Below are 18,366 nucleotides of genomic sequence, written 5' to 3'. Positions count from 1 at the left end.
GCCCCAGGTCTTAAGTTTATTTAAATAAAATGGAAATCCTGGTTTTTATGGGAGGTCTGTTGATGCTTAAAAGTTGGCAACTAATTCAGTTGTTTTAAAATGATTTGCTAGCAAGATGCAAACAGTAGTTTGCCAGTGTGCAACCTTTAACACGAAGTCATGTGCTGTCAGCAGACATCTAGCAGGGGCACCTGCTTAGCATCAGTCCTCCCAAGGTTATTCTGTCCCCTTGGGCTTAGTGCTAGGAACCATTCGAGATGGGCCGGCTACTGACCAGACAGACAGTGGAACAGGACTCAGGCCCAGAGCCCATCCACAGTGTTTTGACATTTCGGGGGAAAGAAGAAAGTGAGCTCTTGTTTCTCTTAGCTCCCTGAGGGACACGGTGCACAGGGGGGGGGGGGGGGGGTCATTCCTGACCCTTGGTTCTTCTGTGTTCCTGTTGCCAATGGAAATACCAAGGTGGTAAAAGGAAGTGAATGGACCAGATCACGGGGTGTCTTTGGAAATATCTTAAAAGGAAAAGCAATAAATAATATCAACTGATCCATAAAGGGACTGACTGCTAAGTCTCCTTGTCTGGAGCCAAAAGGTTGAAAGTTGGCTGCCAAGACCTCAACCAAAAAAGGAACTTAACCACCCTGCTGACTTGTTATTTTTAAACACATGTATTACCAGCACACTCTGGACCAAGTCCCATTCCTCACTGAAAACAGAGCTGGTGGGTATGAACCTGATGCTTCTCTCTACTGTTCAGACTGTTAGCTTCACCCCTTCCTAGTTTCTTAGTCAGGCTCTAAGATGTTAATGTTCTTGCCCATGATGGAGGAGGTGGTTTGCCTACTCAGAAGAGTCATGCCTTTGTTCTGTTATAATTTAAGGTATAATAGTTCCCAAATCTGAATTGATTTTTTTTTAAGATCTTATTTATTTATTTGACAGAGTGCAGAAGCAGGCAAAGCGGCAGGCAGAGGGAGAGGGAGAAGGAGACTTCCCACTGAGCAGGGAGCCTGACGTGGGACTCAATCCCAGGACCCTGGGATCATGACCCGAGCCGAAGGCAGACACTTAACCGACTGAGCCACCCAGGCATCCCTCCTTGGAAAAAAAAAAAAAATTTTTTTAAAGATTTTATTATTTATTTGAGAGAGCGAGAATGAGAGAGAAAGAGAGCACACATGAGAGGGGGGAGAATCAGAGGGAGAAGCAGACTCCCTGCTGAGCAGGGAGCCCGATGTGGGACTCAATCCCTCAATCCCGGGACTCCAGGATCATGACCCAAGCCGAAGGCAGTCGCTTAACCAACTGAGTCACCCAGGCACCCGAAAAAAAAATTTTTAAACTCTTTCCTTACTTCTAGGCTTGGGAATTTGGGGGATTTTTTTGATTTTTGTTTTTAATTTTGGAGGCTTTCAGAAATTACTAGTTTACTTTTTTTTTAAAGATTTTATTTATTTATTTGTCAGAGAGCACAAGCAGGGGCAGGCAGAGTGAGAAGCAAGTTCCCCACTGAGCAGGAAGCCTGATGCTGGACTCAGATCCCAGGACCCTGAGATCATGACCTGAGCCAAAGGCAGAGGCTTAACCAGCTGAGAGACCCAGCCATCCCACTAGTTTACCTTTATATCCAGTAACTGAAAGACCAACTTTTTCAAAACAACAATCTTATTTAAAAATGTTGAGATTAGTACTGCAAATCACATATCTGATAAGGGACTTGTATACAGAATATATAAAGAACCAGTACAAATCAGTAATACAAAGACAACCTGCTTAATAACTGGAAAAGGGGTCTGAATAGACATTTCTCCAGAAAAGACATACTAATGGCCAATAAGCACATGAAAAGTTGCTAACAGCAGGGAAATGCAAATCAAAACCACAATGAGAATCTTTTCATACCCACTAGGATGGGTATAAGGAAAAAGAGAAGATACCCAGGGTTATCAAGTATATGGAGAAATTGGGAACTCATACACTGCTCATAGGAATGTAAAATGGTGCAGCTGTTTTGGAAAGCAGTCTGGCAGTTCCTCAAAAGTTTAAACAGTTACCATTTGACTCAGCAATTCTACTCCTATGTAAATACTGAGAAATGAAAACATGCATCCATACAAAAACGTATGTGAGTGTTTATAGCACTGTTATTCACACTAGCCAAAAACTGGAAACAACACAAATGTCCAGTCAACTGGTGAAATGAATAATCAAAATAGGGAATAGCCCAACAATGGCATATTAACCAGCAATAAATATGCTCCAACGTGGATGAACCTTGAAAACAGTAGAAGGCAAAATATATGTGATGAGAAGATCACATATATTAATCTGTCTGAGGTGGATGTTCTTTTGACACAAGGTCACATATGATTCTATTTTTATGAAATGTCAAGAATGGGCAACTCCGTAGAAACACAGAGTAGTAGTTTGCAGGGGCTTAGAGAAAGGAGCGGAGACTGGCTACTCATGGTTACAGAGTTTTAGGAAGAGTCACAGCAGTGTTCTGAAATTAGGCAGGCTGCAAAACTCTGAATATACCAAAAACCACTATACTGGACACTTTAAAAGGGTGAATTTCGGGACACCTGGGTGGCTGAGTCCGCTAAGCATACAACTCTTGATTTTGGCTCAGGTCATGATCTCAGGGTCTTAGGATCAAGCCCCATATGGGGCTCCCCCCACACTTCTCCCCTAGGGCTCACTCTCTGTCTCTCGCTCTCGCTCTCTCTCTGAAATAATAAATCTTTTTTTATTTTGTTAAAGATTTTATTTATTATTAGAGAGAGAACAAGTGGAAGGAGGGGCAGAGGGAGAAGGAGTCTCCTGGCAGAGCAGGGAGCCTGACGCAGGAATCGATCACAGGACCCTGGGATCATGACCCCAGCCGAAGGCAGACGCTTAACCAACTGAGCCACCCAGTATTAAAACTAACAGGATAAGCATGGTGAGCTGGCCCGCAGAGGGTCTCGGGTCAGTGTTGCGGGGTTGAGGATTCAGGGAGCTGGTGCCCTCCAAGACCAAAGCCTGTGGAAAACTACAACTCCCAGCGCCTCCCGCGGCCCGCAAGAGTCCCGGCGGTCATGTGACCGCGGCTCACGTGTCCTTGCAGCCGGCTCGGGTGTGAAGCAGTGTAGGTAGGTGGAGGAAGGTAGAGGCTGTGCAGGGTGGAAGCTTAAGTCCCGGGGCCCTGGGGCCCCCGCTGCGGCAGAGTCCTGCCCACTCCCTGCAGGGCTCGGAAGCCCGGCGTCCTCGGTCCCCCGCCCGCCCTCAGTTGGGCCGGCTTTGCCCAGCCTAGCCCCACTGTCTCCACTTGGTGCTAGGCCCGGATCGAGTCCCGGAGCGTCTCCCTAGCTTACCTCACAGCAGCCCCTTCGCCTTGCTTCGGGCCTGGGGATCCTCTCCTCCGCTCCGGGTGCGCCCTGGCCCTCTTCCCAATGCAACCCACCCTGCGTATTTCTGGGATCCAGCCCCAGGCTGGACTGGGAGCCCGCTCCGATTGGAATGTGAGGGGGCCCGCGGCAGTGGTTACAGCTCTGGCCTGAGCCTGTGGATGTCAGGCTTGTAGTTCTGATTCTGCCAACTACCTGCTGTGACATTCCCTTTACCCTTCTCTGGGCCTGTTCCCCTGATTGATCTGGTGTCAGAGCTTCTCAGGTTCCTTAACTCTGCTGACCAGCGCAGAAACAGCTCAAACTCTTCTCTCTGCTGACAGCCGATTTTAGGTGAAGTTTTGAGAAAGAAGAGATTGGGGCCAGCGAGGGAAGTGAGGAAAATCAGATCCCAGATCTTTGGGGAGAAAGAGCTGTAAGGAGCAACACACCCTCCACCTTAGACCATCAGGTGGAAATAGCAGGTAAGCTGGGAGTTGTGGAGCTGAGGACTTTTCTGGGAAGGAGAGCTGAGAACTCTTGGACCAGTGCAGAGACCTCTGTGTCTGAGACGGAAGCAGGGTGGATGAGGAGGTCTCACAGCTCTGGGAGTGCTGACTTCGCAGGGCTCTCTCTGGAGCTATGCTGGAAAGCTGGGAGCCCCAAACTCTACCTCCACCACTCACAGCTTTGATTTTTTGCTGAGTTACTGGTTGGGTAACAGGTTGCATAAGAGGAAGCCCTGTAGCATCTGACTGATCTTTCTGGACTTGGAGCCGGCAGAGGGAAGATTCCCTCTGGAGCTGAGGTGTATGCTTGGTGACAGTTGTCTGAGAGCATCCAAATTCTTCCTTTAACCTCTCAGGAGTGTACGATTCCCACCTTTGTTCAGCTATCACCAGGAGGAGAAATGAGAAGCATCTGACTACCTAGGGGGTCTCATTAGCCATTCTAAACCCCCCAGTGTACTGAGGGCATCAGAGGGATGCCTCTCTGATGGGCGTGGTTAGGTCAGTCGCTCGGGCGAAGAGTGAGAATTAATTAGCCTTGAATTTTGAACGGCTTTGAAAGCTACGCAGAATTTAGACTCTGAGCCAGAGGGAGATATGTGGGACTGTAATACATTGAAATACCCCCAGTTCTAGGTGAGGGCTACTCTTGCAACTCTGGTATAGAAACAGGCTGAGAAGCCAGATAGATTTAGATCCAAATCCTGTCTTGCTAATATGTGACCCTGGGTCAGTGATATGATCTTTCTGAACCTTATGACCACTGTGGTAAGGACTGAATGAGATAAGATATGTCCATGATACTCCTGCCCAACGTGGAGCCTCTCTGTCGTGCTGATGTGTTAGTACTCCTCTGTTTTATGTTTATGTCTTATTGACCCTGAGGGTCTGTAAGCCTGAAGCAAGCAGGATTCGCATCGGATGTATTTCTGTCTCTGCCACCCTGCACTGTGGCACCCATCGCCGTTTTCTGCACAGAGGCACCCCTGGGTTTGAGTCTCCGCCATCTGACCTTCAGAATGTTGTTTCAGCTTTCTGTGCCCATCCCAGGGTAACAGTAGTACCTGTCTCTCCCATCTAGGTTGAGAAGAGCTGGAGCTCACAGGCCTCCTGGGATCATAGTTCCAAACAGGCTGGCACCGCCCTCCAGCTGAAGGTGTTCCCTCAGCTGCCCAGGGGATGTGATTGTGAGGCCGAATCTGCAGACCCCGCGGGAAGAGGGCTCCCGGGGCCATGGCCGAGGTCAGCATCAACAGTGACCTCGGCGAGTGGGGCTCGAGCTCAGACTCCGGGGAGCGGGCCCGTCTGCTACAGAGTCCCTGTGTGGACACAGCCCCCAAGAGCGAAGGGGAGGCCTCTCCTGAGGGTCCGGGCAGAGGCACCACTTCCACCATTGGGGCCATCTTCATCGTCGTCAACGCCTGCCTAGGTGCAGGGCTGCTCAACTTCCCCGCAGCCTTCAGCACCGCAGGCGGGCTGGCGGCCGGCGTCACACTGCAGGTGGTGAGTGTGCTGGCCGCTAGGGCAGAAATGCACTTCGGGTGCTGGGTCTGGGCTCTTCCCCCAGAAGAGAGGTTTTGCATCCGGGATAGTCAGTGCATGACACATGCGGCCACTCTCCCCACCCTCACACTTGGCAGACATTACTAATCTATTCCAGCATTCTCTCCTCTGAGCCCAGATGAGGCTTCAGAGCGCTTCCCAGCAATCAGGGAAGTTTGGACATCGGCTGCAAAATGAATAATTGTGTAGTGTATGTCTAAAAAGTGAGCCCTTTTATTTATTTATTTTTTTTAAGATTTTATTTATTTCTTTGACAGAGAGAGACACAGCGAGAGAGGGAACACAAGCAGGGGGAGTGGGAGAGGGAGAAGCAGGCTTCCCGCAGAGCAGGGAGCCCGATGTGGGGCTCGATCCCAGGACCCTGGGATCACGACCCAAGCCGAAGGCAGACGCTTAACGACTGAGCCACCCAGGCGCCCCGGGCCTTTATCTTTTAGAACTACATGCTGAACTGGGCGCCTGGGTGGCTCAGTTGGTTGAGCGACTGCCTTCAGCTCAGGTCATGGTCCTGGAGTCCCGGGATCGAGTCCCGCATCGGGCTCCCTGCTCGGCGGGGAGTCTGCTTCTCCCTCTGACCCTCCCCCCTCTCATATGCTTTCTCTCATTCTCTCTCTCTCAAATAAATAAATAAAAATCTTTAAAAAAAAAAAAAAAAAAGAACTACATGCTGAACTATTTACTGGTGACATAATTTGGTAGCCTCTATTTCCTTCCACATAATCCGGGGGGGGTGGGGGAGAGTAGCAGAAACAACATGGGCCACGAATTGATTATTTTTGAAGCCGAGTGATGGGTGAATGGGGGTTCGTGATACCATCCGGTCCACTCTTGTGTATGTTTGAAATTCTCCACAAAACTTCTGTTTTGAGAGAAAACCTCAACTCGGCAGCCTCCAGCAATCTGGTAAAGTTGCCCACAAGATGAGACTCATTTACCAAACTGGCTTCGGGCATTGGCTTAGTAAATGCTGAGCAAGACCAGGCTGCCCTTTGCTGCCAGGCCTTCCCCACACCCTCTGGCTCTGTCCTGCCTGCAGGGCATGCTGGTCTTCATCATCAGCGGCCTCGTCATCCTGGCCTACTGCTCCCAGGCCAGCAACGAGAGGACCTACCAGGAGGTGGTGTGGGCCGTGTGTGGCAAGCTGACGGGAGTGCTTTGTGAGGTGACCATTGCCATCTACACCTTCGGCACTTGCATCGCCTTCCTCATCATCATCGGGGACCAACAAGACAAGAGTGAGGCTCCCCCTCCAGACATCCTTCATCCCTCCCCCTCGGCCCTGGGGATCCCCGGGGAGGGAACAGGCACAAACACCTGCCCCGGGGCCTAGCCTGGGTCCAGCATTCTTCTGCAAATCCTCCCTCCTGGCTGCTGAGCCCATTACACTGATGGAGGCCCTGAGGCTCACCAGAGCAGGAGGGCTGCAGTCTGCAGGGGCCTGGCGTGATGTTCCCTCCTTCCTTCCTGTGCAGTTATAGCTGTGATGGCGAAGGAGCCTGAGGGGGCCGGTGGCAGCCCCTGGTACACAGACCGAAAGTTCACCATCAGCCTCACGGCCTTCCTCTTCATCCTGCCCCTTTCCATCCCCAGAGAGATCGGCTTCCAGAAATATGCCAGGTTCGGAGACCCCATCCCAGCCCAGGCCAGACGGAAGCTCTAATCACAGGCAGCTAGAGACCCAGGCACTGCTGGAGAAGCCCTCTCCTTCTGGGGCAGCAAGAGCGGGCAAGGCAGGGTGGGCCAGGGCTTGCAAAGCTTCCAGCCTAAGGTTTCCTTTTTTGTCAGCAACAAGGAAGACAGTGGCCCTTTGCATCAGTGAGAGACTCCACTCCAAATGTCCTTGTCAAAGAAGGGATGGATGATAATCAGGAGTGTGAAGGCAGCTTCCTGGCCAGGGCTGTGGTTTTCCCGGGGAGAGTGGATTTTTGATCATTTGGAATTGTCAAGCCTGGCCCTGTGTTCCATGCAGCTTGGTATGAAGGGAGAGGACTGGCTTCCTGGCTCAGGGTCTGAAAAGCTGTGTGATTCTGAGCTGTTTCCTGCGATCCATAATTGACAGGGTCGCGCTCAGCTGTCTCCAAGCTCATGTTGACATCCCAGCCCTTTTCCCTCCAGCGTCTCCTAGTTCTGAAGGGCCCTGTTCGCAGCTGTCACCAAGTGGGGGCTGCACAGATGGAAGTTAACAGATGTGCTTTCAAGCCCAGACCTCTGAGCCATGGAGCTGAACCAGAGCATTTCCTAATGGTCAGAAATATCAGTCTTGCCCCCTCTTGGGTCCAGCTCCCTCCAAGCTGTGACCAGTTTCTCTAAAACTTATTTCTTTTTTTTTTTAAGTTTATTTCTACACCCAACATGGAGCTCAAACTCATGACCCCAGGATCAAAAGCCGTATGCTCTTCTTCCTGAGCCAGCCAGGCACCCCTCTAAAACTTATTTCTTGTGCATCGTTTTAATATTTGTTTGGAATAGTCTCCCAATTCATTCGGTAGACACTGTGGTCACGAGAGCTGAGGATGGGTACTCCCTGGGTTGGAAGTAGAGAGAGGGCAGCTGGGGCTGGGGAAGAGGAAGCTCAGTCCATTCTTTCTGGCAGCTTCTTGAGCGTCGTGGGCACCTGGTACGTCACTGCCATCATTATCATCAAATATATCTGGCCAGATAAAGAGATGACCCCAGGGGACATCCTGACCAGGTGGGTAAGAACCCCCGGGGGACGCCACCACTTGGGCCCCGGGAGGTACTAGGTCAGACATCAAAAGGCCACACAGGTGCTCTTCTCAAGGCTCATTCGCCCACCAGAACTTGACTCATCGGTCATTGTAGGAAGGAGGCAGGAATCTCTTTTTATTGGAGGGAAGAGTGAGAACCAGGGATGGGGAGACTTTGCCACCAATATCCAACAAGATGAGTCATCATGAGACGAGGCCTCTGGTTATAGAGACTACCAGGGTGGACTTGTCCATTTTTACGACTTGTGCTCATCTGTAACTTCTGTATTTTCTGTATGAGGATGAAGCTGTTTTGTCATTTAAAAAAAAAAAAAGTTTCTTGTGTTTGAAAGAGAAAGAAAGGAAAGCAAAAGCCCGAGTGCAGGAGCCAGAAATTCGGGATATTGGTCCCTGGAGGGTCTTCCAGAGCCTCAGTTTACTGACCTGTGAAATGGAGAAGTGCCCTCTCCCTGTTACCAGACTTAGGGGGGTTGAATGTGTAGAATAGTGCTGGGGGAGGGTCATGGTGGGCTGAGTGAAGAGGAAGGGCATGGGGGCGGTCAGTGGCTCCGGGGGGTGCACAGGCAGCAGATCCGTGTGTGTTTGTCAACAGGCCAGCTTCCTGGGTGACCGTGTTCAATGCTATGCCCACCATCTGCTTCGGATTTCAGGTGCCGGTTGCAAGGTTCCTGTCTCGGCCTCTCAGCTTGCTCCCCACCCCAGGCTGGAACCCACATTACAGGGAGGATGGGGACATCCTGGGAGGAAAGACAGAGTTGGGGCTCTGGGACTTGTCCTGTGGCTTTTGTCCCCAAAGTACCTCCCTCTGGAAACCGGGGAAGGGGTTACTTCCCCCCATAACTGTGACCTTGACCCTAACAGTGCCATGTGAGCAGCGTGCCCGTCTTCAACAGCATGCGGCGGCCCAAGGTGAAGACCTGGGGTGGGGTGGTGACAGCCGCCATGATCATTGCCCTCGCTGTCTACATGGGCACAGGTGAGTGCTCCGCTCTGAGGGCTGGACTTGGAGTGCTCCCAATCTCCGCCTTGTCTCCGTGTCCTCTGGTCCAGCTCTCCTGGGGATAGCCCTGCACTCCCAGCATATCAAAAACACTTCTGTAGGCATTGGCTTGAACCTGGGCTGCCTTGGGCCTCCTCCCGCCCAAATGAGAGAGAGATATTCATCCATTCATTCAGCAGCTCTCAATCAGTGCCTGCTAAGTGCCAGGAACCGTTCCCAGCGTGGGGGATGCCGTGAAGACTGACAGCCATGGTCCTGCTTTCGTGGAATTGACGGTCTAGGCAGAGAGAGTCTTACAGAGTAAATGAGGAATCAGTAAGGCATTCTAGACAGTGGCGAGTGCCACCGTGACAGTCAAACAGGGAAGATGTGAATGGGACTGGGAGAGGTGGGGACAGCCAACATGGATCACAGAAAGGGGGTGGTTCACAGAAGGCTCCTCTCTCGGGGTGGCATCTGGGGGGGCCCCCAGTGATGAGGAGCCAGAATCTGAAGGGCTGGGAGAAGAGCATTCCAGACAGAGGCAGAAAATGCCAAGCCCCTGAGGCAGGGACAGAAAGGTCTGAAGTGGGGTGAGTTGGGGGCGGGTGGCAGGCAGTGAGGCCAGACAGGGAACGGATAGGTCCTATTGGGCCTGAGGACTGTTGGGAGCCAGAGAGGAAGCATTTCAAGCAGCGGCACGTCTTGGCAAAAAATGGCCATGGGCGCCATGCGGGGAATGGTTTGGATGACAGAGCAGGACCAGAAGACCAGAAAGTCCAGGCCCTGTGATTCCTTCCACAGGTGTTAGGGGGCCAGCACTGTTCTACCTCTGAAGACAAAGCCAGGAACAAGAGAGGCAAAAGGCAGAGTCCCTGTCCTCCTGGGGCTCGTGTTCTGGCTGGGGAGATACGCAATGAACAAGTGTTTAAAAAAGAAAACGCAGAGAGAGAGTAGTGCTCTGAAGAAAATAGAGCAAGGTGGTGTGAGTGAGCACCCAGGGCCAGGGGTTATGGTGGATGGGCAGGGTGGACGCGTTCTCTGAGGAGCGGACATCTGAGCTGCGACCTGAATGGTGAGGGGATGGGGGTATGAAGGGCTGGGCAGACAGAATGTTCATGCAGATGCCCTGACACAGGAATGTGCTGGGCGAGCTCAAGATGACAAAGGTGGCAGTGGGGATGGAATGGGAGAAGTCAGGGAGAAGGCCTCGGGTCCCAGCCCGACACCCTCTTAGCCTCCAGAGCTGCTCCACCGCCCTCCCCATCTGATGTTGCACCCAGGACTCAACAGTCCATCCCCTTACCCTCCCAGGATCGCCCCTGCCCAGCCCTCTTGTCCCTGTCCTCAGGCATCTGTGGCTTCCTGACCTTTGGAGCTGCCGTGGACCCCGACGTGCTCCTGTCCTACCCTTCCGAGGACATGGCTGTGGCCGTTGCCCGTGCCTTCATCATCCTGAGCGTGCTCACCTCCTACCCCATCCTGCACTTCTGTGGGCGGTGAGCCCCCTCTCCATCCCCCCCAGGCTCCTCTCTTTTTGTAAGCCCTTTGAACATGGTCCTTTGACCTTCTGTGAGTCCTCTAAGAACCTGTAGTCCAGATCCTTTCCTGAACACCCAGCCTTGTAGGTACCCAAGGAGAATAATAGTATCAGTTCCCAGGGTTGGGGGGGAGAGGAATCCTGGGCCAGCCCAGGCACTAAGCGCATCGCATCCACCATCCCAGCCAGTCCCCATGGCAACCACAAGAGGAGTCCTGCTAGGCCCATTTCACAGAACAGGGAACAGTCTCAGAGCTTAGGGCCATACCCCCAGTCTACCCGCTCAGAGGTCTGGCTCTGGGAACTGGAAGTGGGGGCCTCTGAGCCACTGTCTTCGTGGGCAGGGCGGTGGTCGAAGGCCTGTGGCTACGCTACCAGGGGATGCCGGTGGAGGAGGACGTGGGGCGGGAGCGGAGGCGGCGCGTGCTGCAGACCCTCGTGTGGTTCCTGCTCACCCTGCTGCTGGCACTCTTCATCCCTGACATCGGCAAGGTCATCTCGGTCATTGGAGGCCTGGCCGCCTGCTTCATCTTTGTCTTCCCAGGTGGGGACCCCCGGCACCCCTCTCCCCGCAGCACTGGTGCCCACGGCCTCTCGGCCTCGGCTCCTCCCTTGCTTTCCTGCTAGTGCTTATTAACCACCCACCTTGGGCTCTGTGCTAACCCCTGCCCCTCCTGAAAAGAAAGCAAAGGTGTGTTCTCCACTTTGCTGATGAGGAGATGGGAGGAAGTTAACAGACTCAGCTATTGAGTAGCAGCTTTTTTGACCCCGATCTGTCTAGGTGCACAGCCTGCACTCTTAACCTTTCATTCATGCATCTGTTGCTGCCTGCCGATGAGGAGTCAGGCTGGTTCAGGCCATGATAGCCCAGAGGGTGATGGGGTCTGGTGGCGGCACCCCGATGCAGAGGTCGGGAGACTTCAGACACGAGTCTGCCGCCAGATCCTTGGGAAATGGTCCCATGTGCCCAGCCACGAGTTCCACCTGTACCCAGCTTATTCCTCCCCGGGAGACCAGCTGGCAAGTCCTTGCCACGGTGCTTGGAGCAGTGGCGGCCACACCTGCTCAGAAGGACACTGGGAAGGGCCCCAGGTGTTGTGGGCGCTGCTGCTGAATCACCTTCCGCTGCCGCCTGTGAGCTCTGAGGCCCACGTGCGGCCCACGGGGTGCCTGTCAGGTGCTGGCCTCCAGCTGTGTGCGGAGTGGGGGCAGGGTATTATCTGGAAGAGCACACGCAGGCCTTTCTCCACTCACTGCCACGGCCTCTTGGTAAAGGGGGAGGATGGGCCCGAGGGAAGGAGCCCACCCGAGCTCTGGGGGCCTCCTCTTCTCTTCCAGGGCTGTGCCTCATTCAAGCCAAACTCTCTGAGATGGAAGAAGTCAAGCCGGCCAGGTAAAGCAGGGCACCCTGTGGTCCTGTCAGGGAAGTGCTGGATGAGGGATGGTCTGGCAGGGGCACGGGGGGCCGAAAACAGGTAGGGATCAAGAGACTTCTGTACTTGAAAAACATAAGAGTTTTCTAAATCCCTTTTTAAATGGGTGGCACATGCTGGTTGTACCAGTTCCAATGCTACTGAAGGACTTCGGAGAAGAATGTGGAAGTCCCTCTTGCCCCTACAGCCCACTCCCCACCAGTCCCTCGTCCTGAGAGAGCTCTCTGTGCATGAAGCATGCATGTGTATGCACAAGCACATGAGGCTCTGTGTCTAGTTTGGGTTTTCCAAAAATGGCTTCATGCTAGACTTTTCTACTGCTTGCTTTCTTTCACTTAACCATTTGTCTTGGAGATCACTCTCTGTCAGCACAAGAAGATCCATCCACTTCTCTTTTCTGAGGGCTGCAGAGTGTTCTGTTTTATGAATGCATGAATACTCTTATACACGGACACCTTGGCACACCTATTTTGAGGATCTTGGCAGGATCAATTCTTAGAAGGAAATTGCTGGATCATGGGACATGCTCATTTTCACTTTTGCACATGGGCTCCAATGTTCCTCTAGAAAGGCAGTACCAGTCAGAGTCCTAGCAGCAGAGAGGGAGAGTGCTCTTTTGCACAGCCCTGCCGGTATTGTATGGAAAAGCCTTTTAAGTTTTTGTTAGTCTGATAGATGAAAAACACAACATTGTTTTAATATCCACATTTCTTCGAATAGTACAGAGGTTGAAAACAGGTTGCAAGCTTTTTAAAAAAAATTATTGTGCAAGAAATATTCATTATAGAAAACTTTTTTTTTTATAAGATTTTATTTATTTGACAGACAGAGACACAGCAAGAGAGGGAACACAAGCAGGGGGAGTGGGAGAGGGAGAAGCAGGCTTCCCACCGAGCAGAGAGCCCGATGCAGGGCTCGATCCCAGGACCCTGGATCATGACCTGAGCCGAAGGCAGACACTTAATGGACTGAGCCACCCAGGCGCCCCTCATTATAGAAAACTTTAAAAATACAAGTCTAAGGAAGAAAACTAAAATCACCCTTAATCTCAGTACCCTGCTATATTCTTATAATGCCCTGTTGCTATCTTTGATACATGGATTTGCAGATGTCTGCTTTTTTTGTAAATGGAGTGGATCACACTCCATGTGAACTGCTTTTTCCTGAACATATTTCCATCAGAACACATTGCTGTGAGTAGTTAGTGAATCCCATTAGGCCTTGGTCTCCTGACCAAGTTTAGGGATCTAGACTGGTCCCACATACCTTTGTATGAAAAGTCATTTAGAAGTAGGAAGTGTTCGGGGCGCCTGGGTGGCTCAGTTGGTTAGACGACTGCCTTCGGCTCAGGTCATGATCCTGGAGTCCCGGGATCGAGCCCCGCATCGGGCTCCCTGCTCGGCGGGAAGCCTGCTTCTCCCTCCCCCACTCCCCCTGCTTGTGTTCCCTCTCTCGCTGTGTCTCTCTCTGTCAAATAAATAAAATCTTAAAAAAAAAAATTTAAAAAAATAAAATAAAAATAAAATAAAAATAAAAAAAAAAAAAGAAGTAGGAAGTGTTCTACCCACGGGAGAAGTGGTATAAGTAATTACAATAATTAACTGATATATATATATATATATACTTATATAGATATAACATACACATTTTTATATATATGTATATATATATATATATAAAAGTCTGCAAAGTCAAGTGTGGGTTGACTGACTAGGCCCCTCTCTCCCTCTACCCTACAGCTGGTGGGCGCTGGTCAGTTATGGTGTCCTCCTGGTCACCCTGGGAGCCTTCATCTTTGGCCAGACCACAGCCAACGCCATCTTTGTGGATCTCTTGGCATAACCACTGCCTCCCAGGCAACACATGGCTTTTGCCACTGGACCCAGGAACCCATCTCCTTGAGCTGTGGGGCCACCCTGAGTCCAACATCATTCGTCTTTCTTGCTGGGATGACATCTGGACATCCTTTTCCAGGGACAGTTCTAGAGTGAAAGCAGACCTCACACCTCTGGACAGCTCAAACCCGGCAGTGCGAGGATTGGGGGAGGAGGTCTCGTGTCACAGAAGAACCTTCCCTGTCCTCCAACTCTCAACTTCTCCATGCCTGAAAAACATGGGGAAAGAGGGTCAGAACATCTCCGAAAAAAAGAACCCAGCCTGACTTTGCTTTGGAGAAAGAGTGTGGGCAAAGGGCCACCACCATCCTTCACAAAGCAGCCTGTCCTGAGCAGGGGCTGCGCTCATTACCCCGGCACTCAGGGCCTGCTCCAGTTTGTCAGCCACTTGGCCCGCAGTGGCTTCTCTGGGATCTGGCAACTTCCAAAGGGAGCACAGAGGTAAATTGAGTCAGGCCCTGTCCACTCCATCCTGGGGCCTCTTTCCCCAAACCTGAGGGTCCAGGCATCCCTGTCTTCCCCCATCCGCAGACATCATCAAGTCTAATGTTTACAAACGGTGCCAGCCCGGCTCCGAACCCGAGGCCGGGGGCCGTGCCGCACCATCACGGTGCTGTGAGGACTCCTCAGTCAGCTTTTCCCTAGGCAGGACGGCTGCTTCTCTCTCTCTGATTCCAGGTGGACCCCTCGCTTCAGAGGCACGGGGTGGGTGATAGAGAAGACTGGGAGCCTTCCACACCCATGCGGGCTGGGCTGGTCGGGCTCAGGGTGAGCCTCTCTGGTAGCTTCTCTTCTGCCTGCCCTCTAGTCACCTCTCCCCTGTCACCCTAGCAGGATAGCCCACGGAGAAGAAGAGCTGCTGAGTTGTCACTGAGTGTAGTCCCGCCAGTCTGGAAATTTGCCTTCCAGTCCAGATCTTGTCTGCTCCCTCCCCACCTCATTTCTTCAGCCCCTACCCCATTTTCCTAGCTCAGTCTCTCCGGCTCACATAAGCCTGGGGGGTAGTAGGGGGTGTGCCCGACCTTCTCTTGTCAGCTCCAGGGGCCCACCAGGCCTGGCCTGAGGTTACACTGGATTGTGCCCCAGGCGAGGTGAGGAGGACACTGTTCTGGTCTGCATTCCCCTTTCTCTCTCTGGCTGTTCACTCTGACCCACCAATCCCAGGCATTGACTCGGGCTTCCTCCACCTGGAACTCCCAGCATTTCCTCGGTCCCTCTTCAGCAGGGGTGAGTGGGACCCCCCACCCAGCAGCCCACCACTCAGGGCGCTGAGATCACAGAAGCAGAGGCTGGCCGGCGGCCGGCTGGGCTTCTGCTCAGTTTCCAGACTGGAGGACAGCCGTTCCTCACATCCCCGCACCCTCGGGCCCTCGGGCCAGACCCTCGCTGCTGTTTTCCCTCAGCCCCAGCACGGTTAGGACGGTCCTGTCAGCAGGGCTGCGCAGCCTCCTGGTGTCGGATTTCAGCTGAGGGGTGGGGGATGGGGGCCACCGCCCAGAAAGAGACCCATCCGGAGAAGGAGCTGGAATCTGGCCACTTGGCCTCACCTCAGGAGCCCCCTGCCCTGCCCTCCACGCCAGGGTATTTTACTGTTTCTTTTCTACTTGTGCACATTCATACCAGAGAGGATGGTTAATAAAAGGGGGCTGTGCTGCTGAGCTGTGTGGCCTCCGTCTGGTGCTGGGGACAGAGTCCAGGCCACTGACGGGAGGGAGATAGGCTGGGTGGGGGAGGGGCTGGCGGGAGGACTTTTGGCCTTACCGACTTTGACCCCTGTCTCAGGCATGAGTGCTGCCATGCTCCCTTCACCGAGATGGGAATATATAAGTGGCTCTTGATGCTCCCCTTTCTTCCCCATCCCATCAGCACCCCCACCACCACCACCACCAACCTCCTGTCCCGCTGCCTCTGCCTTGGTTCCAGTCCTCACGTCTTCCCCACACCGCACGGCTTCAGACCAGTCTCTATGCTGTGTGTCTCGCTGACCTCACATTCTGGTACGAGCTTCAAAGTCCTGAACAACCAGCCTCATCCCTTCAGAGGCATGTGTTGAGCAGGCCCTGGTTATAGAGCCAGGCACTGCTCAGGGCCGGCAGGAAAATACTCAGCAAAACAGCAGCTCCACTCTCAGACTCCTGGGTATGACTGATGCCAAGCAAGTGGCCACGCAAGTACGTACTTGCAAGTTGTGATATGTGCCAACAAGAGAATATATAGAATGTTCTCTTTGGGGGCCTGAAGCTTGTCTGGGGAGTCAGGGAAGGCTTCCTGGAGGAAGCAGCATTTGAGCCGGCCCCTGAATGATGAGTAGGAATAAACTAAGTGGGGAGAGGTGGGGGAACCTTTCCAGGCCATGGGAACTGCATGGGGAAAAATTTCGTGTTTGGTACTTGGCATTTGAAGAACTGAAAAGTGGCCATTGTCTGTGGGGTATCACCTGGGTGTGGGAGAGCAGCCGGGATGAGACTTGCCTGTAGGGTAAAGTCTAACCAGCTCATCTTCCACCACACTCCCTTTCCCTCCTGGGAATGGGAGTGGGGACTCTCCAGAGAGAAAATACTTCTGAAGTGGCCTAGTATTTTTGAAGGGCTGGAGGGGTGAGACAGCTTTGGGCCATGCTTCACACGGGACTATGGAGACCAGAGCTGGAGGTTTGCTTTCACTTCCTCTGGGTGAACAGAGGGAAGGGTTACACCTAAGCTAAAGGCAAACAGCCGTATTCGTCCATTCATTCATTATACTCAAGACATTCCCTGTCTTGTTCACCATAGTTATAAGCACTTGATCATATATTCCCCGTTACACTGTAATCTCCATGGGAGCAAGGGCACATCCCCTGTTCAAAAAACAAAATTCAGGGGCACCTAGGTGGCTCAGTCGGTTAAATGTCCAACTCGATTTTGGCTCAGGTCATGATCTCAGGGCTGTGAGATGGAGCCCCACATAGGGCTCTGCGCTCAGCATGGAGCCTGCTTAAGATTCTCTCTCTACATCTGCCCCTCCTCTCTCTCTCAAAAAAAAAAAGTTCAACGGAGTGAAATTGAAGATCAAATAGGCTTTGTTAGGCAATTCATGAATCAGGCAGTATCCTATCTAGCAAGTACGGAGACGCTCCAAGGAGTTGTGCAAAATGGAAGGTGTTGAAGGGAAGGGGAGTGGGACAACGTGGTTATTAGCAAAAGAAAAGAAAGGATTGCTTCAGGCAAAGACACCTCTTAAAGGGAGGGGCAGGGGATCTTAGGTGGATTACTTCATCTTCCTTTGGGGGATGGAGAGGGCCCAGGTGACAGATTGCCTCCTAGGTGCTGACGAGAAATTCCTGGCTCATCAGTTAAAAGACATTTCTGCGGGAGGCTGAAACTGCATTGAAGTTTCAGGTTGCTATCCCGGGGGCAAACAACTCCACCTTGGGCCTGTGGTTTTCTTTTTAACACTTCTGTCCAACTGGAATCTTGGCCCGGAGCCTGGCACATAGTAAACACGGAGCCCGGCACGTGGTAGGCATGGGTCCTATCGTTGTGGAGCAAATGAATGAATAGCAACGACCATTTGTTAGGGTTCTGACCTCGTGCCAGCACTTCACCTGCATCATCCTTTTTTTTTTTTAAAGATTGTTTATTTGAGAGAGAGAGTGACCGCACGAGTGAGGAGGGGAGGGAGAGGGAGAAGCAGGCTTCCCGCAGAGCAGGGAGCCCTACGCGGGGCTCGACCCCAGGACCCTGGGATCATGACCTGAGCCCAGACGCTTAACTGACTGAGCCACCCAGGCGGCCCTGCATCATCCTCTTTTGATCCTTACAATAGCTCTGAAGAGAAGGCTAAGAGAGATTATCAGATAGTTTGCTCAGGGACACACAGGTAGTAAAATTGGAGTCAGACCACACTCATCATGCATGGATAAACAAGTGAGCAGAAGGCTCTCTCAGAGCCAGCCTTGTGCTTTCTGACCCCTGAAGGCAAGCTCAGGAACCTTCGATCCCTGTGCTGGCGCCAACACCAGATCTTGGAACCCTTGGATCGTCCTCCCAGCCAATCCATGTCAAGTGCTGGGATGCCTGCTGACTAGTAGCTCTGGGCAGAGTGCTTCACCCCTCCGGGCTTCTGTTTTCCCAGCTCTAAAATCAGAATGATAATCACTGACCTTATTTACCTCCCAGGGGAAAAGGGAGCCTATGTAAAGACAGTGCATGAAAAATGACAGAGTGCTTTGTAGCCAGAAATTCACGTTCACAGAATAAATAAGAGAACTCAGTGTCTCCTCAAGAAGACAAACGGATTCCCCTACCACTTCCTGGGAGTCAGGGTGCTCCTCAAGCTTTAAGGTACAGACAAAATTTTTATCTCCTTAGG

General features: G+C 52.2%; 1 protein-coding gene across 2 annotated transcripts; it reads left to right on the top strand.

Annotated features, from left to right (window-relative positions):
- Window positions 1–3,096: 3,096 nt before the first annotated feature.
- SLC38A7 (solute carrier family 38 member 7) lies at window positions 3,097–14,293 on the top strand. Of its 2 annotated transcripts, XM_021704243.2 has the most exons (12): window positions 3,097–3,134; window positions 3,713–3,853; window positions 4,959–5,380; window positions 6,477–6,675; window positions 6,913–7,057; window positions 8,034–8,132; window positions 8,762–8,819; window positions 9,031–9,145; window positions 10,500–10,647; window positions 11,033–11,232; window positions 12,027–12,081; window positions 13,861–14,293. In XM_021704243.2, the coding sequence occupies exons 3-12, from the start codon at window positions 5,111–5,113 to the stop codon at window positions 13,961–13,963; spliced, it is 1,392 nt and encodes a 463-aa protein (XP_021559918.1). In that variant the 5' UTR covers window positions 3,097–3,134; window positions 3,713–3,853; window positions 4,959–5,110; the 3' UTR covers window positions 13,964–14,293. The 2 variants fall into 2 exon arrangements, with proteins under 2 accessions (XP_021559918.1, XP_021559926.1); XM_021704251.2 differs by lacking the exon at window positions 3,097–3,134 and having other exon boundaries at window positions 3,588–3,853; window positions 13,861–14,058.
- Window positions 14,294–18,366: the final 4,073 nt, after the last annotated feature.

The sequence above is a fragment of the Neomonachus schauinslandi genome, chromosome 16 (genome assembly GCF_002201575.2).
Source record: "Neomonachus schauinslandi chromosome 16, ASM220157v2, whole genome shotgun sequence".
NCBI lineage: Eukaryota > Metazoa > Chordata > Mammalia > Carnivora > Phocidae > Neomonachus > Neomonachus schauinslandi.
Note: the sequence above shows the minus strand (reverse complement) of the source record. Positions and strands in the feature narration are given on the sequence as shown.